At 41.6% G+C, this 26,860-nt stretch overlaps 1 protein-coding gene and 1 pseudogene across 2 annotated transcripts in view; both read right to left on the bottom strand.

The window, feature by feature from the left end:
• LOC141145371 (neural-cadherin-like) overlaps positions 1-26,860 on the bottom strand; it is a 159,294-nt gene that overhangs the window by 75,027 nt on the left and 57,407 nt on the right. For both annotated transcript variants that reach the window (XM_073631991.1, XM_073631992.1), the window contains exons 15-18: positions 25,214-25,400; positions 22,852-22,995; positions 15,368-15,651; positions 12,968-14,585 (exon numbers count right to left, since the gene is read on the bottom strand). In XM_073631991.1, coding sequence (XP_073488092.1) covers positions 12,968-14,585; positions 15,368-15,651; positions 22,852-22,995; positions 25,214-25,400 — 2,233 coding nt within the window. The remainder of the gene's footprint in view (positions 1-12,967; positions 14,586-15,367; positions 15,652-22,851; positions 22,996-25,213; positions 25,401-26,860) is intronic.
• On the bottom strand, positions 1,691-1,806 carry LOC141146333 (5S ribosomal RNA; annotated as a pseudogene).

Raw genomic sequence — 26,860 nt, 5'->3', positions numbered from 1 at the left:
GACCAAGTTGCGGCCTTGCAGATTTGAGCCATGGAGGCTTGGTGATGCACTGCCCAAGAAGCACTAGCCCTAGAGGAGTGCGTTTTGATTTGAGAAGGTATAAACTACCTCATTAAACCATACGCTAGAACGATTACTTGTTGAATCCATTTAGAATAGTAGATTTCCATGCTGCCTGTCCTCTTTTAGGACCTTCAGGCAATACGAACAAAACATCCGTTTTCAGAATCTGAGCAGTCGTCTTTAAGTAGACTGCTCTCACCACATCAAGAAAATGTAGTGGTTTTTCTTCCATAGAACAGGGTTCTGGAAAAAATGAAGATAGAACAATATCCTGGTTTAGATAAAAACCTGATACTACCTTCAGTAAAAAGTTAGGATGAGGACACAATACTACCTTATCCTTGTGAACAATAATAATATGGCTCTTTACAAGAAAAAACAGCCAATTCTGATACCCTTCTTGCAGCAGATATGGTTACCAGAAAAAAATAGTTTCCTTGTTAAAAAAAGGACCAAGGTAATATGTCGTATTGGTCCAAAAAAAGGCTGTTTTGTAATCCCGCCAAAACTAACTTCCCAAAGGTTCAGAGGTGACCTAACCGGGGATTAAGCCGTGTTACCCCCGAATAAAGTTACGAACCAGAGAAAGTGAAGCAAGTGGTCGTTAAAATAATACTGATAAGGCCGAGACCTGTCCTTAGAAAGCACTCAAGGCCAGCTTTATGTCTCACCCCATCTGTAGAAAGTCAAGGATTCTACCTTTGACCTATTTCCTGGGGTGCAACCCCTGGTTTCACACCAGGAGACATATGCTTCCCAGACACCATAATATATAATTATGGAGGCCGGCTCCCTTGCATTAACCAAGATAGAAACCACTGAACCTGACAGCCCATGTTTCTTCAAAGTGTGGGTCTCAATAGCCAAACCGTTAAATTTAGCATTTGTAAAGTAGGATGGACCTTGCGAAAGAAGGTCTGGCCGTGGCGGTAGGGTCCATGGGTCCCCTGCTGTCATCTTTACGATCTCTGCATGCCAAGATTTCCTGGGCCACGCTGGGGGCCATAAGAATCACCTACTTCCCTTCCTGCTTGATCCTGCAAAGAAGTCGTGGAAGCAGGCAGAATAGGAGGGAATGCATAAATCAGTGAGAACCAATTCCACGGGAATAGCAAGGCATCTGTTCCGCATGCTAGCGGATTCTTTGTTTTTGACACAAAGTTGTCAATTTCTTTGTTGAACCTGGACGTAAACAGATCTCTGTCCGGGATCCCCCATCTTTGACATATTGACAGGAAGATATCGGGGTGAAGGAACCATTCTCCCGGGAACAACTGCTGGCGACTCAAGTAGTCCGCCTGCCAATTTTCTATTCCTAGAATGAAGACCGCCGATAGGCAAAGTACATTGTTTCTGCCCAAGATAGGATATGATTCACCTTTCTCTGGGCCGCACAACTTCTTGTGCTCCCTTGGTGATTAAAATAGGCCATTGCTGTGGCATAGTCGGATTGAATCCTGGCAGGACAATACTGTAAACTGAACGTTCAGGTGCTCTGCCTGAATTTCTAGAATGATAATGGGCAAGGCCGTTTTTGATCTGGGCCACTTCTGTGGTAACTGAAGGAAGGATTTTCCCCTTTGCAGATTTTTGGATATTAACCATAAACTGAGGCTCCGGCGTACCCAGCCTACAGCACCTGGTATTTCCAGGTGGCCCATCCGGGTACTAACCAGGCCCAACCCTGCTTAGCCTCCAAGATCAGATGAGATCTGGCGCTTTCAGGGTGATGTGGCCGTAGGCTTTGGAGTCAGACACACTGGGAATCTAGAGCTTGAACCCTTTGTTCCAAGCCGATAGAATACTGTTTTGCAGCAGTCTCGAATGAAACTGAGCATAAGGAATGGCCTTGAATGAAGCCGCAATCTTTCCCAACAACCTCATGCAAAGTTGAATAGAAGAATTCATCTTGCTTCAACCACCTAAATCAGTTCCTTTATGGCGCTGATCTTTGCCTGGGGCAAGAATACCCTTTTCTGGGTGTACCTATGATCAGACCCAAGTATTTTAGCCTTCATGGTTTTAAAGAAGATTTCTCCTAGGTTGAGAATCCGACCTAGATATTCCAGGTAGTTAAATGTGGTGACCATACTTTGGTCTAAGCAGGCTACCGACCGGACTATCAAGAACAGATCGTCCAGGCAAACCATAATCGTTATACCTTGGGCCCTTAATCTGGCTAGAAGAGGGACCAGAACCTTTGTAAACACTCAAGGTGCAGTAGCTAGACCGGAAAGCAGAGCGACACACTGAAAATGAAGATTTTCCATCTTGAAAAGTTGATATTACTAGTGAGCGAGGAAATAGGCATATGAAGGTATGCATCTTTGAAATCGATTGACACCAAAAGTTCTCCTCCTTGTAGGATGGAGATAACTGATTGGATTGACTCCATGCGAAAATAGAGTGGTTATATTAAGGAATTGAATATAGATTTTTGAGATCCAGAATATCCATTTGGATTTAACCAAACCCCAACCTCTGCTCTTACATGGGGGCCATCATGATCACTTTTTGCCAAAAGATGGTCCAATGCTTGAGAGAAAGACTTGGAACTCCAGTTTGTACCTTGGAGCTATTGAGGAAGTCCCCTATTCGTCTTGACACTCTTCCTGCCAGGTCCTTGAGAACTGCAGAATAATTCCCCCTATTGAGCGAGCGGGGGCACCTCCTTATAAGGAGGCTTTAGTATCTTGTAGGTTTTCTCCCCCAAGACCTCTTTTGTCCCTGGGGTTAACCCTGAGGTTTACCTTTTGAACCTGACGGCAGAAGCCGTCGTGACTGCCTGGAGGCTGATGCACAGAAGGAGCTTTAAAACTAAAATACATTTACTCCTTTTCTTAAATGGCAAAAAGGGGTACTTTTTCCACTAGAATTTCTTTGGATGTATTATCCAAAACATCCCCAAATAGCTGTTTCCCCACAAAAAGGAAGACTAGCCAGGAGCTTCTGCATGGTGCTTATCGAAGGGCGCAAGGCCTGAAGGATAGAATCTCTGTTTGCAACTATTGCAAACATAAAGCTACCAGATCCTGGGCCTGCTGAGCAGGATAACCTTGAACACCTGTTTAAACTGGTCTCTCAACGATTAAGCAATTACTGTCAGCGCCAGAGAAAAAGGTGTTTTTTTTTTTTTTATAGGAATTCCAACTTTTTATCTGTTGGATCCCTAAGCATTTGAGCATTGTCTGCCGGACAAGTCAAACTCTTATTAACAGAGGATATAGCAGCATTATTGCTGGTATACCCTACTTAGTGAATTTCCTCTACCATAGGATAAAGTGTGAAAACTTTTTAGGAGGAAAAATAATGCTTATCTGGGTGATCCTCTCAGATACAAAAAAGCTTTTCCAACAATGAATGGACAGGAAAAGGTATGCACAGCTTGAGGAGGCTTTATGAACCCAAACACCCAGTTAAGGGTACATAAATGTGGAGCGGACCATTCAGTAAGAAATTGCACCATCAATCTTAAGATTGAAACCAGCTGATTCTCCCACATTTGACACCTCAGAAGAGGAGTCATCAGCCTCACCACGGTCCCCTGAGGGAATTCGACTTCTCCTGCCACTAGTTCCTCAGTTTGAGGGTCCTGGGTAATGGAAGAGAACCTGTCGCATTTTGACCCACACTGGGATGCGATTAGTCGATAAACTTTTTTTTTTTAAAAACCTATCATGGCTGAGGAAAAAAGATCTTTTTAGTAAAATAAACAGGGGCTGCAGTGTTGAAAACAGTTGCAAACAATTCATGACCCCGATGCTCACTCTGACCAGCCACCCCCTCTCAGGGGAGGATGCCATTTGTAGAGATTAGTAGGCTTTCCAGAGCTTGACTTTCGACTAACTTTTGACGGACTTCCGATAGACTTTCTAACGCATGCGCGGAGTGATGGGACAACATGTCGGCGGTCGAAGGGGAGACGTGGACCAATGTGGGGGCTTCGATCTGAGGTAATACATGATTAGCTAGTATGCTATGCATACTAGCTAATTATGCCTTTGTCTTGCAGGGTTTTTTGTTTTTTTCGTTTTTTGCTGAGGGTTTACTTCCTCTTTAAGTGCAATGTCAATAAGGTCAATGTGTGATCAAAAGTACAATAAAAAAATAATCTTTACAATGGCCATATCTACATACTGTATATCAGAAAGGTCCTCAAAAATTAGGTGTAGCTGGGTGTAAATAATTATGGTATAATACTGACATTGCTATTTTGGAACATCAAGTTTATGCCTACACTCCATAATAAGTTGTCTATCTGTACTTGGTAATTTGACATCTATATAACTGTGGTAATGAAAACAAACCTAACAGCTTGTCCTACACATACCAGTTCATATTGCTCCAGGTGGACTAAAGGGTAATGGCACAACCAGTGTGTATTGCATACATTTTTCTCTTGAATTCCACCACTTTTGATGCAATAGAAAGCTTTATGCAATGCATGCTGGTTGTGATGTCATTCTCATCTCTTATGCCCTGTACACATGGTCGGACATTGATCGAACATTCCAACAATAAAATCCATGGATTTTTTCCGACGGATGTTGGCTCAAACTTGTTTTGCGTACACACGGTCGCACAAAGTTGTCGGAATTTCTGATCGCCATGAACACGGTGACGTAAACCACGTACGATGAGACTAGAAAAGGCCAGTTTAGAACCAAGCGCGGCACCCTTTGGGCTCCTTTTGCTAATCTCGTGTTAGTAAAAGTTTGGTGAGAGACGATTCGCGCTTTTTCAGACTCGTGGTTTTCAGATCGTATTTCTGGTGTTCAGTTTGTGCTTGTGGGTTTGTATCTGGTCTTCAGTGCGTGCGAGTTCCATTTGATTTGTTATTGTGTTCTTGTCCGTTCGTTACTGATTTTCAGGTCGCTCTTCACAGCCCTGGCTGTTCTTCAGTGCGTTCTGTTACTTCGTTCTGACCAGCCGACCGTTTTCTAGCCATGTTGCGTGTACGCACTCATCGTAGAGTTCGTGCTGTGTGGGGGCTTGGTGTTGGGGTTCTTACTTTGACACAAGCCCAGTCCATGAACAGGGCGAGGAGGAGTTCATGGACCAAGAATTGGTTGCTCCAGCTTGACCAATTCTGTCACATGCCTTTGCTCCGTGAGATCTGTGAGAATAATCCTGACGATTTCAGGAACTTTCTCCGGATGACGGACCCCGTATTTCACCGTTTGTTGGCTTTGCTGACCCCTTATATCAGCAGGCAGGATACCTGCATGTGGCAAACCATCACTACGGAGCAGAGGCTAGTCGCCACCCTGCGGTACTTGGCGACGGGGATAAGCCTGCAGGACCTCAAGTTCTCAACAGGCATCTCCCCCCAGGCTCTAGGGATCATTATCCCAGAGACCTGTTCTGCCACCATCCAGGTCCTGCAGAAGGACTATATTAAGGTAAGATTTTTATCCTTTAACATCACATTTTATTGTATTTAATGTTTGCTAATGTAATGTATTTCTTTCCTTATTCCCTAATTACCATGATTGTAATATGCTGTGAATGTCCCCTTTGTCCTCATGCATGCTGGTTTTATTTTACAATTTTTTTTTGTCCTTCATGCATATTTGCCTTCACTTACCTCCCCAGCATGCTCTCCTGGGCTTATATCCACCTCGTCTAATCACTTAACAATGTATTTTGTCAGCTCCATAGTAGTGCTTTACCCTAAATACCCCCTAAAATGTTTAAAAATGTTTTTTGTGCTTTAAATTCTGGCAGAGGCTTTTTGGGTCCCAAAATCATTTGGAACCCTCCCTCCCCTCCAACTGCTAACTCAGCTGATACCAATCCTCTATCTGCTGACTTTGCCAAACCCATACAAACTATACCTACCTCTTTTGTGGTCAGATTTATGGATAAATTCCGCCAATGCATGTAGTGCAAGGGCCTGCCTGAATACTTTCAAATGGTACTGTTTCAAGTTTTTGTATCCTATTATTATCTTGATAGGTAATAACAGAATGTAAAAATGTGCTAAAATGTGTACAGTATGTATTTATGTATGTATATATCTGTATTATGACACTTCTTACCTGTACAGTGGGCTGCCAATAGTGTAAGTAAGGAGGGGCTGGCCAAAGTAATACACATTATTTAGGCATTCATCTCTCAATGAAGTGGAGAGGGTTACCTGTCCAAAACATCTCCCCCCCTAAAAAATGTTTAATCGCCCATGAGAGAGGGGGAGGAATCTGATAGGTGGACCTTATACCTTTGTCTTTAAATACTCCCTAAAATAAATGTTATACTGATGTTGGCCAAGAATGTTTGTGTCTAATCTGCTTTCAATGTTTATGTGCAAAATGATTCATTTTTGGTTCTTTTTGACTCCACAGTTTCCTTCCAACCCACAGGAATGGCAGACTGTGGCCTCCCACTTTGCCCAGCGGTGGGACTTTCCTAACTGCGTAGGGGCAATTGATGGGAAACACGTCCACATCGTCCCACCACCCAACTCGGGGTCATACTATTATAATTACAAGGGGTTCAATAGTATTGTGATGTTGGCGGTGGTGTCGGCTACTTACGAGTTCCTGTATGTGGAAGTGGGGAAGGATGGCCGGATGTCAGATGGTGGAGTCATCGCCCACACAGAGTTCTACAGGCATCTCCAGAATGGCAGCTTGGGCTTGCCACCTCCAGAAGACCATGCGGAAGTACTCCCATTCGTCTTTGTTGCAGATGAAGCGTTTGTGCTGGGGGACCATCTTATGCGGCCATTCCCTATGAGGACCCTCACCCCGGACCAGAGGGTTTTTAATTACCGGCTGGCCAGAGCCAGAAGAGTGGTGGAGATCACGTTTGGAATAATGGCCAGCCGGTTCCGCCTATTTCTTACACCCATACACATGGCGGAATATAAACTGAATCACATCATCCTGTGTTGCTGTGTTCTCCACAACTTTTTAAGGAGAAATTCTTGAAACTATGCAGGCTCAGTTGGGCCTGAGGCCGCAATTAATATTAATGAACCAACCCTGATGGCGCTTGAAGCTGGCCGTCCTGGCTTGCCCCCCCAGAGTGCCAGCGAGGTGCGTATAAGGTACATGGAATACTTTGCGGGTAGGGGGGCCATCGATATGCCAGGCAATGTCTGAGACATTTTTTAAATAATAATATATTTTAAACTGAACAAATATTTGCTTTGATTTCCTGCTTGGCTTTCTTTTAGCTGTCTCCTCGGTTATCTTTTATTAATGGTCTAATTTTTTGGCCTTTTTCTTCAACAGTGCAAACGAAATTTCGTTGACACATGAGGTGACAATCTCTTCTTCGGCTAACTATTAATTATTATGTTGTGGGTCTGCTACACACACCTTTTTTTTATTGTGAATGTATGTAATGCATTACTGACAATAATAATAATAATTTTCAACACCATGCCCTAAATTTGTGGAGTCCTGAAAATGGCGTGATTGTGGAAAATTAGAAAGCACTGTTGGGTGTTATTTACTAAAGGAAAATAGACTTTACACTACAAGTGCACTTGAGACTGCACTGAAACTGCACTTGTAGTGCAAAGTGGAGTTGCCTTTAGTAAATAACCACCATTGCCACTGAAAACACCAACTTTACTCCAAAAAATGCTTTTGAGCATTGAAAGAAGAGGCCACACATTGTTGATTATCAATCTTTTTTAATCAAAGCACAGTCACATGTGCATTTCTAAAAGGTTTTTTGAACAAACCAACATGTTTGTTGTCTAACAATTTTTTGGGTCACATTAAAATTAGTAGAAATTGCCTTTTATTAAGGTAAAACAGGCATGTTTACAACCATAAAAAAATACACAACTCTGGAACTTACAAAGTTCAACTTTTCAAGAAAGTGAAGGCAATATCAGACATGAGTATTTATAAACTGTGTTTGATATTGCGTTCAGCAGATAGGGTGAAGTCACCCCTGGAAATTTTTGAAAGATGCACACAAATTGCCTAATGTCAACATGTGCTAGCTGCCATCATGGGGGATCAAGGGACGTGTTTTGTGGGTGCAACCCCTTCCTCTCAGCTACTGTATTATTGAGGAAGGGGTTGCACCCACAAAACGCATACATTGATCTCCCGTGATGGCAGATAGCACATGTTGACACACTGTGTGCATCTTCAAAATTTGGCTTTACTAGAATATGTCAAAAATTTGTCATAAAAATAACAATAAATAAAGCTGCAATAAGTTAGGGATTTCTGGGTGTTTTAAATTCTCCCTAAAACATCAATGATGTTCTTCATTTTGTTTTGAACATCATTGATGTTTTGCTTGATGTTTTCCAAATCCCTATTACACCCCATTATCTCCCCGATGAGGATCTGGGCACTTTCACTGGTGAAGTGACATTCCTCTTCCACAACATCACGATCACCTAAAAGAAAAAAAAAATAACACACCATGTATTATAAATATGCAGGCATCATCTCTTACCTGAAGCTGTGGTCGCAGACACTCACCTGTTGTGGTGACAATTTCCACAACGTCTCCTTCTTCCTCCTCTGGTTGGGTTTGGGGAATTTCACGTTCTTCCTGAGGTGGGGGGTCCGTGGTCTCCTCTGATGAGTGGTGTCCTCCAAGTCTTTTCTCCCCTATTTGAACCAAAATAGGTATACTTAGCACACATGTATTTGATGGCAGAAATAGGAATATGAAACATTGCTTAGAAGTGGGGTACAATTGTCTGTTTTGGCAGAGTTCCAAGATGAAGAAATATTTTTGGACCTTTGTAAAGCTTGAATACTTACCTGTTTTGCACAAGCTTCACAGATGGAGACACCCCTATAGTATACACTGGAGCACCTGTGTGGGGCCCCCTAATAAAAAGGGTGTTCTGTCGTCCCACACTAGTGCGCCAGCGTCCAGATGTGTAAACAGCTGCTGAGTGTCCTCTCCTTACACAGAATCTAGTTTGCATTTCATTCTAGTTACAAACCCATCTAGACAACAAACTTATTTTAGGAGAAGTAGGGCATAAAAAATGTATTGAACTGCATCTGGACAAAACATGGTGTTTTATTGGCCGAACGAACAATGTTTCCTACGAACGAATAATGTGTCCATGAACATGAAAGTTGCCATTTTAAAATGTACAACACTAAAGAAAAGCACATGGAGCAGCATGAACGTTAGAAAAATAAAGAATAGGAACAAAGGACAATTACTTACTTTTTTGCAGCACTCTCCTGATCCTTCTATACTGATCATGCTCCCTGATTTTGAGGTCCGACCACCGCTTCCTCAGTTGATCCTTGGATCGCTGTACCCCAAAATTTCTGTGCAGACTCTTCACAACTTTCGCCATGATCTTGGCCTTTCTGACATTGGGGTTGGGGTAAGGTCTATACTTCCCGTCATAGTCGGCCCTCTTCAATATGTCGACCGTCTCCACCATCTCCACAAAGGACATATTTAATGCCTTAAATCTCTTCTGGGATCATGACGTTTCTGGCTCCGGCCTTTCCTCCTCCTCCTCGTTGCTGCTATTAGCACGCACCTGCTGTGTCTCCGCCATGTGCTCTTCCCCACTGCGCCAAACGAGAAGGGGCGGGGAATAAACTAGAAAGAACATCAGGGGCGGGCGGAGTTTCACGCAGTGTATATAAAGCATAACACGCGTGCGTCGTACGTACGATCTGTGAGCGGAGGAAGGAGTATTGGAAGCGCCGATCGTGATAACGAAGGTAACATTTAAACTTGGGCCTATACTGCTTATAGATTGAGGCCTATATTGGGAAAGATTAGGAGACTTTAGCCTGACATTACGGTTTGTCTTGTGTATTGCAGATAAAATGGATGGCTTCAATGATCACAACTTCCTCCCCCTGTTCATAGACAAATACAGGGAGCTGCCCTGTCTGTGGCAGGTCAAACACCCGCATTATGATCATAAACAAAAGAGGCAGGCAGCGCTGGAGAAACTGCTGGAGTTGGTGAAGCCCGTGGTCCCCACGGCAACCATCCCCTATTTAAAAGCCAAAATTGGTGGCCTGAGGAGCACTTATCTTAGGGAGCGCAAGAAGGTCCAGGATTCCCAGAGATCCGGAGCTGTAGCAGATGACGTTTAAGTCCCCAGGCTGTGGTACTATGAGAGACTGCGATTTCTGTAAGACCAGACTAAAGTCAGGGAATCCCTCTCAACCCTTCCTTCCTCTCTGCCTTCCACCCTATCTTTCACCCCAGCTGAAGCTTCCGATGTCCAACCTGGGCCTTCCAGCCAGGAAGAAGTGGAGGAGCCCAGCTTGAGCCAGGTATAGCATTGTTCAACATATTTCTGGTCAATAAATAAATGATGTTTACTAGATGTTATTATTGATCACTAATTGCTGATTTAATAAAGTGTTTTACATATCACTAGACAGTAGTGGGCAAAAATAATTGGGACAAGAATGAAAAATGCTGGGCTCAGAATGATAGTCTTTTATATTTGTTAACATTCAATTTGCAACAGTCATGAGGTGAAAATTGTGTGTGATTGATGAAGAAAAAAATAAAACTATGTCCCTTTTTCATACACAGGAAGACCTCAGCCAGGAGGAGGCTGTGGAATGTGGCACACAGGAGGAGGCCGGGGTTAGTGGCAGCCAGGAGGAGGCGGGTGTTAGTGGCAGCCAGGAGGCGGGGGTAAGTGGCAGCCAGGAGGTGGCAGGGCCCAGTAGGAGCCTCACAGAATCGCAGGTCCCTCCCCTCCGCCTTCCAAACAAAAGACCCAGGAAGGGGAGTAACGTGGAGGAGTCATCGCTCAGGCTGATTCAGGAGGCTTCTGCGTCCCTCAGAGCCACCCCCACTCGTGAAGAGGCCTTTACCTGCATGGCTGCCACAAAACTGCAGGACATGCAGGAGGGCCAACGCCTCATGTGTGAGGAAATCATTTATAAAACATTAAATAAGGGGTTAAGGGGCGAAATCACACCCAATACCCACCTGAGTGAGTTGCATCCTCCTCCTCCTGCCACACCTCCAACACCACAGACACAGCCTGGAAGGAAGCGTGTAAGGAAGACAAGAAAGTGATGGCCTGGGTTCAGTCTGGTCTGACAAAAGATGCATGCTCTTGTATGACCACAGCCTGGGGATACTAAATGTCATCTGCTGCTGTTCATGATCTCTTGGACTTCTGGACCAGATTGTACTCCCTTATATATGGACTCCTCAGGCCACCAATTTTGCAGTAAAATAATTGATGTGTGCCCTGGGGGCCAAAGGCTTCGCCAATTTCTGCTGTTTCTCCAGCGATGCCTCCTCTTTCTTTGGTTATGACCCCTTAATAATTTTTTAGTTTGTTTTATTATACTTGCCTATGTGTGTTTTCCTTCAAAAAGGGCAGTTTGTTTGTGAGGAGGCAGGTACATTTCAAAACTACAATGTGAGATTAACAAGGGACACCAACACCAAGCAACCTCCTTGAGATAAAATAATACAAGATAATAATGGTGTTGTGGTAACTTGACACACAAAACACACCCAAAACTATTCTGGAGTTAAAAAAATATATACAAAAAATAACAGGAGTTCAGGATTTTTAAAAAATAAAAACAAAAAAACAAAATCTAAAAACATCAAAAAATGTAATTCTTTTCGGGAGATGTGACAAATAAAAATATTATATTCATGAAATCACGATAAATAATAAAGAAAGAAGTTTGTGAGAAGTCTGTGTGAATGAGCAGCAAAACAACTTCATTCTTCTAGCATTATAAAGAAGAAGAGAGTGCGCTGCATTAAACAATTTAAAACATTGCAGCGTGACGAAAATGCTATATCCATTATGAACGCTAATTTTACCAGACCGAGCAGTTCCGTCTCGGAATTTATTCTGAGCATGCGTGGCAATTTGTGCGTCGGAATTGTCCACACATGGTCGGAATTGACACAAACAGATTTTGTTGTCGGAAAATTTTATAGCCTGCTCTCAAACTTTGTGTGTCGGAAATTCCGATGGAAAAAGTCCGATGGAGCCCACACACGAAAACAAGCTTTTCTGTCGGAAAATCCGACCGTGTGTACAGGGCATTAGAATTACTTCTGCTCTGATAAAAACGATTCCTTTCATTCACACTTGTCCTGTCAATTTTGGCAGCTCTGTCCTCCTTCTGTGCTTGCATTTCACAAACTGGCACAGTGTCAGTCTGTCCAGTTAGGTATTATGGAAGATACTGTATCCCTGTCGGAAAGGTGGAGTAGCTGTGTCTAAAGCCACTGATTACTGTGTCTGTATGCCCCATGTTGGCATGGTGTCCACTGTCTTTTCTCTGTTGTAACGCAGGTCAGTGACCAGACCTGAATCTAGTAGTTCCCCCCATCTTATGTCTTGATGCCCCATGTTGGCATGGTGTCCTCCATAGCATTTGCAGTGATAAAGCAGTGTAGGACTGGCCATAAGAGGGATTACTTTGATGCAGTAGAACAGCTTAAGCATGTATTGCAATATGTATGAACTAAAAATCCCTGTTTTTCGTTGCATAGTTTGCTGGAAAGGGTGTGTAGCAATGTGCAAAGGGTCCATCCAGAATTTGTAGTGTTCATATGTGGTCACACCCCTTTGGCACCTGATAGTTTAAATACATGTTCAAGCTATTGAGATTTGAGCACAGGTATATGTTTTCTCAGGTGTAGCGCCAGGACACGGGGAACCCTGCTAGACGTGTTGGAAAAGCATTATGTGCCCAGCACTAGCGACACCCATGCTTACAACAGTTTATAGAGAAAACTGAAGACATTTTGGTCCTCCATGACCTACTGTATATACATTTCATTTATATTTTATGTTTTAAAAGGTTTGCAGACCTCTCTGCTGATAACTGATAATTTCTTTAAATACAGTATCTAGGATGCATTATCCTTTGTATATGTAAAGGGAAAGAAGAAACCCTGCTTCCTGTCAACAGGCGCAGTTGAGATTTGTTACCCTTATATGAGTAGACCGTACAGTCCATATGTCCAGAAGAATGAGGATGATCATTTCTGTCTCCGATTACAACTGTCAATGTATTTGTTGATGTGATAGGAGGACTCCCACTGTCAGTAATAACAATCGGTAAATACAACACCTTTTGTATTTCTCTGTCAAAGCTGCGCAGAGCAGTGATCATGGCACTTCCATTGTGAAAGTCTGTCAGACTGCAATCACCAGTAGCCACAGTGTCACTTAACAAGAAGAATGAAAATGGGGGACCATTAACTGCTGTGTCATTGTCTTTAGCATATAATAATGTTGATGTTTTGTTTATTTGTACAACATGGGGATATTCTGAGTTTTCCCAGATGATTGGACTATATTGGACTTCAAATTCAGGAGCACTATCATTTATATCCTCAAGGCTGAAAACAATGGTTGCACTTCCAGTGAGGGCCGGCTCACCCATGTCTGTGGCTAGTACCACCAGCCGATGATAAGGAGATGCTTCCCTGTCTAATGGCCTGGAGACCACAACGTGGCCATCATGATTAACTAAGAACTGTCCACCAGGATCAGAAGAGTCCAGAATGTGATAGGAGAACAAACCATTCACTCCTGAATCCAAATCAACTGCAGATACCCGAACCACTGTTGTGCCAATGGAGACATCTTCAGACATTGGAGGCAACTCGTACATATATTGATAGAACACTGGAGCATGATCATTTGAGTCTTCAACATGGATGATGCAGTAGGCCACACTGAAGAAATCCATGTCTTCAACTTTTACGGTCAGATTAAATGATCTCTCGTAGGGTTTTTCATAGTCCACTTTTTTCCTGAGACGAATGATCCCCCGTTTATGGATCTTATCTGTCTCTATAAAGAATTTGCGGTCATCATCTCCTCCAGCAATGCTGAATACCATCATTGCATTTTCCCCTTCATCATTGTCCCAGGCATGTAAAACAGTAACCTCACTGTTAACATTAGAACATTCAGGAACAGAGGCTGTGTACATTTTCTGAGAGAATACCGGGGCATGGTCATTCACGTCAGATACTATAATTGTGGCAGTTCCAGTCCCAGAAAGGCCACCTCCATCTTTAGCTTCTACAACAATCAGGTATCTGTCCTCCTTCTCCCTATCCAGAGAACCCAGCACAGTGTATATGGAGCCCGTAGAAGGATGAATTCCAAACAAATTAAGGTTTATCTCATTTTTGACATTCTGGACAATTCTATAGGTCAAAATGGCATTCTGTCCAGATTTTGGGTCATCCAAGTCAAAAGCTGTCATCTCCATCACTGTAGTATCTGCAGGGGAATTTTCTGGTACATAGCCCACAAAGCAGCCATCAGAGGTGCACAGGAACATTGGTGGATTGTCATTTATATCTTTAACATCAACTATCACATCAGCGAATCCAGTCAAACCTTCACCATTTGCATCAGTGGCAAGAACCAGGAAGCGCCAAGTTGCTCTCTGTTCTCGGTCTACAGTTTTCTGTACATATATTTTTCCATTGTACTGGTCAATGATGAACTCACTGTTGGCTCCCTGACCATGCAAGGAGTAACGAAGAGCACTCTGATCTGCTTCTTGGTCAGGATCGGTAGCAGAAACCTGGACAAAACAAACAAAAGAAAAAAAAATGAGTGGCTATTTTCTTTATCATTAAACAAAAATACAAAGGATACTATGTTAATCAAATTGGAAACGGGTTCATGGAAAAAAAAACAGATCTACTGCATAAAGATATTTTTAAAAGTGAGTCCAGGAATTTAGCTAGAATAAAATAGTTTACATCCAAATAGAACTATATACACACAAAAAACTATACAAAGGGATTAGAAATTCTGTTCAGTCAGTCTTGTGATCCAGGCATCCCCACCACATAAGAACATGACCAGATTGTAAACGTCCACTTCACCAATACCACAAATTGGTAAAGAACTCACCTACTGCTTGCTGATCCATCATCCATTCTGTGGATCTGTGATTTCTACATATAATCCTGCAGCTTCTTCATTATTACCCCACTAGTTCTGACATGAGGAAGCAAATCGCTGATCCTCTATCAAGATGGCTGTCTCCACATAGAGGTACAGTGCAGAACAAGACATTGTACTGTATTTTGGTAATGGAGAAAGATCAGCTCTAGCAAGCCCAGGGACAATATGTAAGTAGTCCTTAGCGCTCAGATTTTTTTTTGTGCACAGTAGTATTCCATGAGGCAGGGTGACAGTTTAATAAGTATTCTGACCTTTATGAAAAAGGGACTACAGAGTCTTTTAGGAAGCTAGGGGTTGGGTGCATGCTGCGTGTGAACTCAGCACACAAATTATACACACTGTATAGATTTCTTAAACTCACAGTAAAAGTTCAGCAATTATTTGGGTCCTTACTTGCAGCACCAGTACAGGGAGCTCTGTCAGTTCCTCCAGAATACTATCATGATATTCATTCTGTGTGAAGACCGGGGCCTCGTCATTTAAATTGACCACGCTGATGACCACAAGAGTGTGATTTTCCCATTTACCATCTGATGCCACCAGTCTTAACTCAAAGAGCATGTCCTGCTCATAATTCAGGCTCTGGGTGAGAAATATTGCTCCGATCTCTGGTTCCACATCAAATATGCCCTTGGCATTTCCACTGGTGATCTGGTATCTGAGCTTGGCATTGGCACCTGTGGAAAAGTATTAAAAATTTAAATCTGGAAAGCTAATATTTTGCAAGAAACAGTACTAATATGAGAAATATAAGATGGAAACGAAGGCTCCATGTGAAAGGAAAGAATGGAGAAATCTCAACCCTCTATTATCTGAAGTGCTTAGTGGACTGAAATCCAAATATAGATTGACCACTCCCATTAAGAACAATTGAAGAGAAAAAGGATTTTCAGTTTTTTGTGGAAACCTTCTTTAAACTTTTTATAGCTTTACTGAGAATTTTCCCTGCCCCAGTCCCTTATTTTACACTAGCAAACCAAACAAATATAATAATCACTGCACTCCTGTGCATCCTCAGCATCTCTGTTACAAGAACCTAATCTATTGGTTCTGCTGATCATATATTTGCTGTATATACAGAACTATCCAGTGGGCTGAAGGCAAAAAAAAACCTATTCACATTGGAAAGGCGGTAGGGGGTGCAACAGGTACAGTGCCTTGAAAAAGTATTCATACCCCTTGAAATTTTCCCTATTTTGTCATAATACAACCAAAAACGTAAATTTATTTTGTTGGGATTTTATGTGATAGACCAACACAAAGTGGCACATAATTGTGAAGTGGAAGGAAAATTATAAATATTTATTTTTTTATTTTTTACAAATAATTATCTGAAAAGTGTGGTGTGCATTTTTATTCAGCCCCCTTTACTCTGATACCCTTAACTAAAATCTAGTGGAACCAATTAACTTAAGAAGCCACCTAATTAGTAAATAGAGTCCACCTGTGTGTAATTTAATCTCAGTAAAAATACAGCTGTTCTGTGAAGCCTCAGAGGTTTGTTAGAGAACCTTAGTGAATAAACAGCATCATGATGGCAAAGGAACACACCAGACAGGTCAGGGATAAAGTTGTGGAGAAGTTTAAAGCAGGATTAGGATATAAAAAAATATCCCAAGCTTTGAACATCTCACGGAGCACTGTTCAATCCATCATCCAAAAATGGAAAGAGGATGGCCCAACTGCAAACCAACCAAGACATGGCCATCCACCTAAACTGACAGGCTGGGCAAGGAGAGCATTAATCAGAGAAGTAGCTAAGAGGCACATGGTACTTTTTTTTTTTAAGTAGATTGCTTTAAAAAAGGCCTGGATTCTTTCCTAAATGTACATAATATAACTGGGTACTAAAATTTATAGGTAAAGTTGATCCAGGGAAAATCCAATTGCCTCTTGGGGGTTCAGGAAGGAATTTTTCCCCCTGCTGTAACAAATTGGAGCATGCTTTGCTGGGGTTTTTCGCCTTCCTCTGAATCTGTGGGTGAAGGATTATGTATATTGGATTGAATTTTTTTTGGTTGAACTAGACTTGGACTTGTGTCTTTTTTCAACCTGACTAACTATGTAACTATGTAACTCTGTAGCAGTGTTAATTTTAGCAGCAAATGTATATTTAATTTTAGTCTTAGGACTAAAATAGCATTTTAGTTTTAGTCCCATTTTAGTCTTCTGCTATTGTTTTAGTCGTATTTAGTCGACTAAATCTCCATTACATTTTAGTCGACTAAAATCTCCAGTACATTTTAGTCAACTAAAATTATTTTATTAGACTAAAATTGAATGTGTTTAGTTAAATAACGCATTTTTTAAGCATTTCTCTAGAATTTTGAAACTCATTATACACTCCTGGAGTAAAAAAATACCCTAATATCATGTTATTATTTATGGTTTGAACAAACTACACAGACACAGATTTAGCCGTTATATAACGTCTTTACTCTGTAAAGCAAAGTTTTGTTACAAAAAAAATATTGATTTTTTGAGTCACAGCTTCATTCCTTGCTATAAGTGCATGCTACTGTTCTGTTGTTGAGAGCAAGTAGCCCAAAGACCACCTACACATGAGTGGGACATACCAAAGAGGAAGATCCTAAGTGTTATAACAGACAATAGGAGTAATTTGGTGGCAGCATTTAAACAAACTACAGCAGCAGCAGAGGAACCACCCAGCTGTAGGGAGGAAGACTCCCCCATGACAGAAAGTGACTGTAAGACTGAGTCCAAGATTAATGATTTGCGGTGAGCCATTTTTATTATTCTTTTACATGATGACACTACAGTCAATTATCAAATGGATATGAAATTAAGGATCTGGGGGCTGTCTGCTCTAATGGGGTATCTTTGTTATTTTTCCACTTTATTTGTATCTCGTGTAAAACTTTTCCCATAAGATGTTGGACCGGACACCATGTGTGGTCATGTCTGGTGCATGGAGGCAAATGTTAAAACAATCTTTGATAAAGCAAGATCAATAGTGACTGTCTTTAAGTCTTCCATTCCATTGCAACACTGAAGATATTGGAGCATTGTGGCCTTACTGTTTTAAATGGCTTCCCCACACTCTGGTCAAGTAATACCACTAGTACATTCAACATGATCGAAAGACTTCTTAAACTGAAAAAAATTGGTCTGCCAAATCACAAATAACATGGAATGGGACACAGCTTGCTCCCTAGTTAAATGAAAAAAGCTCACATCATTGCATGACCTACTGCTGCCTTTTGCAGAGGGGAACATACTAAAACCCTCCAGAGTGACACCATGTCCATGTCCCTGCCCTCTTTGATCTACTCTCTTCTCAGCCACCTTGAAGACTTTAAACAGAACACTAGCTACCAAGACCATGCCACAATTGCACAGAGGTTGAAAGAGAATGTGAACCAGTGTTTTGCTTTATTCATTCCTAGATCCAAGTAAGTGATGAAATGTTCTCGCCAGTACTTGCAGCAGCTGCTTGTTTTTTTGTCAATTCTGTGGTCTGTGAAAACCCTTGTAGATGTTGAAGATGAGAATATTCAGGAACTTTTAACCACTTTAGCCCCGGAAGGATTTACGCCCTTTCCTGACCAGAGCACTTTTTACGATACGGCACTGCGTCACTTTAAATGACAATTGCGTGGTCATGCGATGTTGCACGCAAACAAAATTGATGTCCTTTTTTTCCCACAAATAGAGCTTTCTTTTGGTGGTATTTGATCACCTCTGCGTTTTTTTGCGCTATTAACAAAAAAAAAGCGACAATTTTGAAAAAAAAGCAATATTTTTTACTTTTTGCTATAATAAATATCCCCAAAAAATATATAGAAAAACATTTTTTTTTTCAGTTTAGGCCGATATGTGCTCTTCTACATATTTTTGGTAAAAAAAAAATCGCAATAAGCGTATATTGATTAGTTTGTGCAAAAGTTATAGCGTCTACAAAATAGGGGATAGATTTATAGCATTTTTTTAATTAATTTTTTTTATTAGTAATGGCGGCGATCTGAGATTTTTATCGTGACTGCGACATTATGGCGGACACATCGGACACTTTTGACACCATTTTGGGACCATTGTCATTTATACAGCGATCAATGCTATAAAAATGCACTGATAACTGTGTAAACGACAATGGCAGGGAAGGGGTTAAACACTAGGGGCGATCAAGGGGTTAATTGTGTCCTAGGGAGGTGTTCTAACTGTGCGGGGGATGGGCTTCCACTGACATGACAGCGATCACTGCTCCCGATGACAGGGAGCAGTAGATCCCTGTCATGTCACTAGGCAGAACGGGGAAATGCCTTGTTTACATCTCCCCATTCTACCTCTCCACACCGCAATCGCGGACTGCCAGCGAACATCGCATTCCCGGGACCCGCGGGCACACTCCCGCTGTGAGCGTGTGAGCGCCCGCTAGGCGACAAATTTAAAGGGATGTACAGGTACGCCCATTTGCCTGCCTGTGCCATTCTGCTGACGTATATCATGTGTGCGGCGGTCGGCAAGCGGTTAAGAAGGCAGAGGAGTGTGCCTGTTCCATAAGAAAATCCACATTGCCTCACTTACAAGATGAGGATCTGTCTGACTCTGAAGATGATGTGTAAGAAGAGGAGATTATTGAAAAATCACAGGAAGTGGAAAAAGCATCATCCACATCAAAGCAGTTTTTTGGCTTCTTTCAAAATGCCCCAAAATAACCAGGCAGAGCATCTCCCCAAACAGGCAGCATAGAGCAGCAGATCAGTTTGACTGGTAATCCGGTGCACACAATCCATTTTGCTATGGCCTTCTCCCTGGCCTCAGTGGCCTCTTGTTCCTTAGAGTCAATTTTGTATTTTGAAACAGTTAAAAGAGCAGTGCAAATAGTTTACTGTGGTGGTGCACTGCCTTGACTTGGCCCGTCATTCGAGGTTTCATATATCTGTGGGGTTGAATTAGGGGGGAAAAAATCAAGTTATTCTGGTTTTACTTTCTCTCTCACCCCACTCAGTCAGCTCTAAGTTGTCTCTCTATAATATATAACATGTATGGCCCTTCCTAGGGCCAGCCTTAGGCCTTTAGGCACCCTACGAAAATTATTGACAGGTCCCCTCCCAGTGACCACATCCCTTTATATATATTTTGGTGAGATACTTCAATTCTGGGAAAGCAGCAGCTGAGAGATAATATGAAATCACTCCCAAAAAAAATCCCTGCAATGTACATAGATAAGCCTGTTCTCAACAAAAGTGGAGTTAAGTGTACTGTGCTTACCTTTGTATGCATTTCGGGATAAGTTGTCTTAAATGGAGGCCTGTAATGCTGCAGAGTGCTCTGGACGGTGGTCTGAGAAGGCCTGTAATGCTGCACAGTGCTCTGGACGGGGGTCTGAGGAGGCCTGTAATGCTGCATAGTGCTCTGGACGGTGGTCTGAGGAGGCCTGTAATGCTGCATAGTGCTCCACCACTACTATTCCTATATATTGGCTTTTAAAATTTACAAATGCAGCAATTTAGAATTTGGATAAAAGGATTAGCACTGGGAAACACTTTTTGAAAGATAAAAAGTGCATTTTATATACAACTTTATAGATCAGACCAAAATGAGGGACAAATGAGGAGGAAAGATAGAAAGAGGGACATTGCTCCAAATCAGGGACAGTCCCTCGAAATCAGGGACAGTTGGGAGCTATGTGTTATTACAGTACACTCACAGTCTGCTTTTCTCTGGGCACCTGGCGGCACGGTTGTCTTGTTAGGAGTCGGGACTCGGGAGGCCCCAGCCTGGCTGGCCTGTAATGCACAGTGCTGTTCTCACTGTCTCTGGCAGTCGTCTCGTCATAGTGCACTTGCTTGCTGGGAGCGGATTGCAGAAGCAGGTGGAGCTTCGTGAAAAAACGGAAGTTAGTTCACAAGGGTAAACGTCCCTCCTCACATTTTTATCCAGTTTTTATTCGTTAATGAAAACGGATCTGATTTTCGTCATAGTTTTCATCAGTGGATGAAAATGTGCTGTACTTTTCATTTCATTTTCGTCACTGTGAAAATGCCGCTGATTAAATCTTTGACAAAAAAGTTTGCGTTGATTAAATTAACACTGCTCTGGAGGAGTTACAGAGATCCACAGCTGAGGTGAGGGAATCTGTCCACAGGACAACTATTAGTCGTGCTCTCCACAAATCTGGCCTTTGTGGAAGAGCGGCAAGAAGGAAGCTATTGTTGAAGGAAAGCCATAAGAATTCCAGTTTGCAGTTTGCGAGAAGCCATGTGGAGGACACAGCAAACATGTGGAAGAAGGTGCTCTGGTCAGATAAGACCAAAATGTAACTTTTTGGCCTGAAAGCAAAACGATATATGTGTCGTGGAAAACTAACACTGCACATCACCCTGAACACACCATTCCCACCGTGAAACATGGATGGAAAGATGGATGGAGCCAAATACAGGGCAGTCTTAGAAGAGAACCTGTTAGTCTGCAAAAGATTTGAGACTGGGGCGGAGGTTCACCTTCCAGCAGGACAATGACCCTAAACATACATCCAGAGCTACAATGGAATGGTTTAGATCAAAGTATATTCATGTGTTAGAATGGCCCAGTCAAAGTCCAGACCTAAAGCCAATTGAGATTCAGTGGCAAGACTTGAAAATTGCTGTTCACAGACGCTCTCCATCCAATCTGACAGAGATTGAGCTATTTTGCAAAGAAGAATGGGCAAAAATGTCACTCTCTAGATGTGCAAAGCTGGTAGAGACATCCCCAAAAAGACTTGCAGCTGTAATTACAGCAAAAAGTGGTTCTACAAAGTATTGAATCGGGGGGCTGAATACAAATATTATTATTTTTATTTTTACTTTTTTGTGTAAGCTTTTTGTTAAAGCTTACACAATAACAGAGGCCACACCAAAGGGCTTACACTGAGAACATTCAGGTCTTGTGTAATGACTGATTACTCTCTAATGTCAATGGACAGCTTTAGTTTTAGTAAAACTGGCGCCACTGATCCTAATGTATGACATTTGCTGTTCCAGTATTGATTTCTTCCTGTACAAGCTACTGTTTTCAATAGTAGTGGGGGACATTGCAGAAATATTTTAAAACATGCCAGCAACATATAAAAGAAGAGCTGTCATTTCAGCCCAACTTTGGCTATAGCAGGTAGGAGTTAAAACCTCTGTCAGGTTTTTATTACAGTCTGCATCCTTATTAGCAAGATTTACCTCCCAGGAGAGGAGTTGATGGGAGATCTCTTCAACAGGCACACAGATAAAAACAAAAAAAACACTTTTAGTAAAAAGAGTAATGCTTTTACTCCTGACAATATTTTTATTGCTGTCCGTGCCTTTCTGTCCCAGTGACACCAATACCCCTCATTTCTTTTACGAGCCTCACAGAAGTTAGGGAAATTATCTGCAATAGATTTAGAAAGTTAAATTTTTCCCTACAGTAATCAAAACTAAAATAAAATTGTTTGTTGGGGCTTTAATATAAAAGCTAATTTTGGAAAGCCTGTGTATTATTAGGATTTCATTACACAAACTAAGAGAAAAAATATATATTTTTTTTTTTTCAAATAACAATTTTTATTAAGCATAAAGACATATATATGCATAGAACAGTAGTGTCGTTTATAATTAAGTGCGAGAAAAAATATTTTTAAATGCAGGTGGACTTTATTGGATTGAATTTCTCACTGCCATATTTTATTTGGACCGCAGAGAGAGGACATTTCTCCCACATAGTTCCCAATGAAGTTTCCCTACTCCAGCTACTAAAGGTGTCATTCCTTTTGAGTACTCCCAGTCTATAATATGAGGGAGACAACTCTCCGGCTGCATTCTAAAGTTTACATCTCAGCTTTACACAGATTAATGACCATTTTGTAATATAACACGCAATAAGTAGACAAATTCATACTTCACCTTCATCTTCATCCACAGCGCTTACAGTTATTACAACATAACCCACATCTTTGTCCTCTTCCACACTAGCCTCATATCTCTGTAGTGGGAACATAGGTGCATTGTCATTGATGTCACTGACAAATATTCTCATGTAGGCCGTATCTAAAGACAATACAGTTCTTAAGTCACTTTTTTGTGCATGGATCCACCTTTTCAGAAATTTTCTTACAAAGACAATCATTGACTATGTAAAAATTGAAACAAAAGAAAAGTAGTGTTGTTAACCACATCAACCAATTAGCCATTGGCTGTCTATTATCCACTAATTTAAATGACACATCATGAATCATATACACTAGAGAGTTATTGAACTTTACCTTCATCTATATATCTTCATTTAAGCTTTGCATATTGAGGATCAGTAAAACTATGATAACATATTCACCTGCTTTTACTGCTTTTTTAAAAAAAAATTCAGGGATTTTGTAAGTGTTTTCAACATTTGAGTGGTCATTAACACTTTTTTCATGAGGGATAGTCTATTCAATTTTTACTATATATGCTCTGGTTGGTTACATCATCGGTGAAAATGATGTACTGTAGGTAAAGCTAGACCCTGTTGCCAGACCAATCTTTTTCGTCTTTCCTTAAAGTAGAATTCAAACTTAAAGTGATTGTAAACCTTCATTTTTTAAATTAAAATATAAAGATGCTATACTTACCTGCTCTGTGCAATGGAATTGCACAGAGAGGTCCCTTATTTCCTCTTCTGGGGCCCCCGCTGGTCCTTTCCACTCCTCCCCTCCTGTATGTGCCCCCATAGCAAGCTGAGTGCTTGCTATGGGGACATACATAGGGGGGTGCTCCTGAGCAAGGCTGTGTGCATCCATAGACACATAGAGTACAGCTCCAAAAAATGCATTAGGGTACAAAACCTTTAAAGTGTAAAACCACTGTAACATTAACTTTTCTTGAAAAATGTTCCCTCCTCCCTTCTCCTACCTACCTGGTCTACCTACCTGAACATATTCAAAAAATACGGGGGTTTGGTCACACTATATGGTCATTGGCGGTTCAGTGATAGAATTCTCGCCTGCCATGTGGGAGGCCCGGGTTCGATTCCCGGCCACTGCAATTATGGTCTCTTTGTCTTTCCCACTAATTTGGGGTACTTTGTCGCAGTAAGTGCGCTTAGCACTATATAACCATATAGTGTGACCAAACCCCTGTATTTTTTTAATATGTTCAGGTGTTTTTAACTAGCCCTGCAGGAAATGTCATTCTTGTATCTGTGCGCTGTAAAATATTTTGTACTGTTTGTAGGTCTTATAGCAGCACCATCTTGAATTTAAACGCATTGTATGGTGTGCCCCCCAAATATGTTCTTGTATATTGTGATGGAGAGGAGTCTGTGATAAGGGGAATCTGTGATGGGGGGGGGGGGGGAGTCTGCGATGGAGAAGAGTCTGTGATGGGGGGGTTCTGAGATGAGGGGATTCTGTGAAATACGTTTATGGTGAATAAATTGTTCTTTATTTTATATATTGTATTTTTTCCTGTTTTTTTTGTACTACAAATAAGATGTGTGCATAGGAATTCGTTCATATTTTTTTAAAACTATAGTCCACCCCCCCAACAGTCTGAGGGACTGTGAACTGGCCCCCTGTTTAAAAAGTTTGAGGACCCCTGCACTATAGCATAATCCTATGCTCATCCCCCAGCTTTTACACAAAAGATTATGAAGGGAAGAGAAGGGAGGAGTGAAGGAGCTTGGCCAGCACAGACAGTAATACACTCCCAGAAGATGAGAGGGCTATAATGTATAAGGAGGAAGGGGGCTGTGCTGGGGAATTGATTCTTCTGAACTTGTCAAATTTACTAGCAAGTTTAGGGGAACATTGCAAATCTACATTTTAAAAAAAGCATTTAAAATACTTATTTTTTCTGTGCTTTTACATGCATTTTTTTTTAAGTTGATGACATGGTGCCTTAAGATGTCCATTGAAATACAGATTGCTCTTTGAACCAGCCAAGGCAAATTTGACAATAAGACAACTGGGGTCAACTATTTTTTAGAGAAGCCATATAGGAAAATTTTGACTGACCACTAGCATTCCCTCCAGTGCTGGGGATATCATCCAACTTTCTCCTGATCCTCCTTGAAATATATAACCATTTATGCACAGGTTATTGCTGAGCATATTTACGTAGAGAAATAAAAAAAATGACTCTCTGGTAGTTAGATACTGTCCCCATGTCAACCCACCCTCTGATTATCTTTGGCCAGTTATAATTTTAAGAAGCAAGAGAGGCCTAAAGTAACTCCTGTAGAGATTAACATGTAAACTAAGCTCTTGGTGACAATTCTATATAGGCTTACCTGTGTTAGGGTGTCCTTGCATTCCTGGACGGGCTGATTCTGAAGAATCTTGAGACTGAATCTCTATGAGGTAGGATGCTTGTTTTTCTCTATCAAACAATGTGCATGTGTATATGACTCCAGTCTCTGGGTTAATGGTAAAATGTTGGTGGTCTCCACTGGTGTCTCTCAGTATGGTATATTGAACCTGCATGGCACAGAATCCCTTTTGCTGGTAAACATCAGGTAACAATGGCTTGAATTGTAGTATTTAAAGGATGCATTTTGCTTATTTTTTGTATTTTTTCAATTTATAGAGCAACAACTGGCAAATTGTTTAAAGCAATCAGTGAAATGTTTATACTATTCCGGATATGCTAGAATGGTTCCAAAGTGAGCAAGTCCCCATAATTTACTATAATCTAAATTTCAGTTAATCTATTGCAAAATCTATTGCATGCAAGTTTATATGTGTTTCTGGGCTGGGCGACATCCCACTCTCTCAGTCTAGAGCTCACAACACACATTACAATCTCCTTTAGAGCTACCAACATGTCGGTAGTGCAGGGTCCTGCCTAATTAAACAGTTTATTTATTACAGGTACTTATATAGTGCAAACAACTATGCCCTCAAGGAGCTTACAGTTGAAGGTCCCTATCTCACATTTGTACCCAGGTCAGGGGCGGACTGATAACTCATGGGGCCCCTGGGCAATAGGAGATTATGGGGCCCCCACGCAATCAGAGATTATGGGGCCACACAGTATACACACACACAGTATACAATCACACAGTATAAAAAATACATGTACACACAGTATATACAGACAGATGTAAAAAAAACACAGGTTTATACATACTGCCCCTGGTTTTACTGAGGCTGGCAACCCTGATGGGGCCCCCTAGTGGCCCAGGGCCCTCGGCCAGTGCCCAAGTGGCTCAATGGTCAGTCCACCCCTGACCCAGGTAGTGTTGGCCCTTTATGGGAGAATGATATTTGCCACTCAGCACAGACTATAGTTCTGAGGAAAGTATACTCTCACCGCTGTGTTGCTGCATTTCCACTCTTTTCCTTCTTTCAGACTTGACATGTCAGATAGTGTGGTACTGCCTAGTGGGTCTCTAACACCAGGAACAGGGGAACCTAAATATCAGCAGATCCTTCAGGAGTAAGCTTCGCACATGCAAACACACACATACTAGGGCCAATTGAGACAGGTGCCAATTAACCTGCTAGAGTGTTTTTGTGTGAGAGGAAACTAGAGTACCCAGAGGAATCCCATGCAAGCACAGGGAGAACATGAAAATTCCATGCAGATAATGTCCTGACTGGGATTCAAACAGAGGACCCCAGTGCTGCAAAGGTGAAGTGCTAACCTCTAAGCCACTATACTGCTGTTACGCTACAGCTATGCCTGGATGATGATCATCAAAATGAAGTTTTTGTTGCTCAAAGAAATTCCCCCTATCATATTTGCCATGTAGTATGGAAGAATGAGAGGGAGAAGTTGATTGGTTACGCAAACTTTTCTGCCTTCAGATACTTTCATGCATGAGGTTGTTCATTGCTAGCAAACATAGTCAGAAATAAAATTGAGAAAATGAATCACCGCTCAGGAGAACTTGCTTTCAGGTGTGTATTAGTGAATCCTTCAGAGGAGGGGAGTC

This window comes from Aquarana catesbeiana, linkage group LG05, assembly GCF_042186555.1.
Source record: "Aquarana catesbeiana isolate 2022-GZ linkage group LG05, ASM4218655v1, whole genome shotgun sequence".
Taxonomy (NCBI): domain Eukaryota; kingdom Metazoa; phylum Chordata; class Amphibia; order Anura; family Ranidae; genus Aquarana; species Aquarana catesbeiana.
This window is presented reverse-complemented; position numbering and strand designations above follow the sequence as displayed.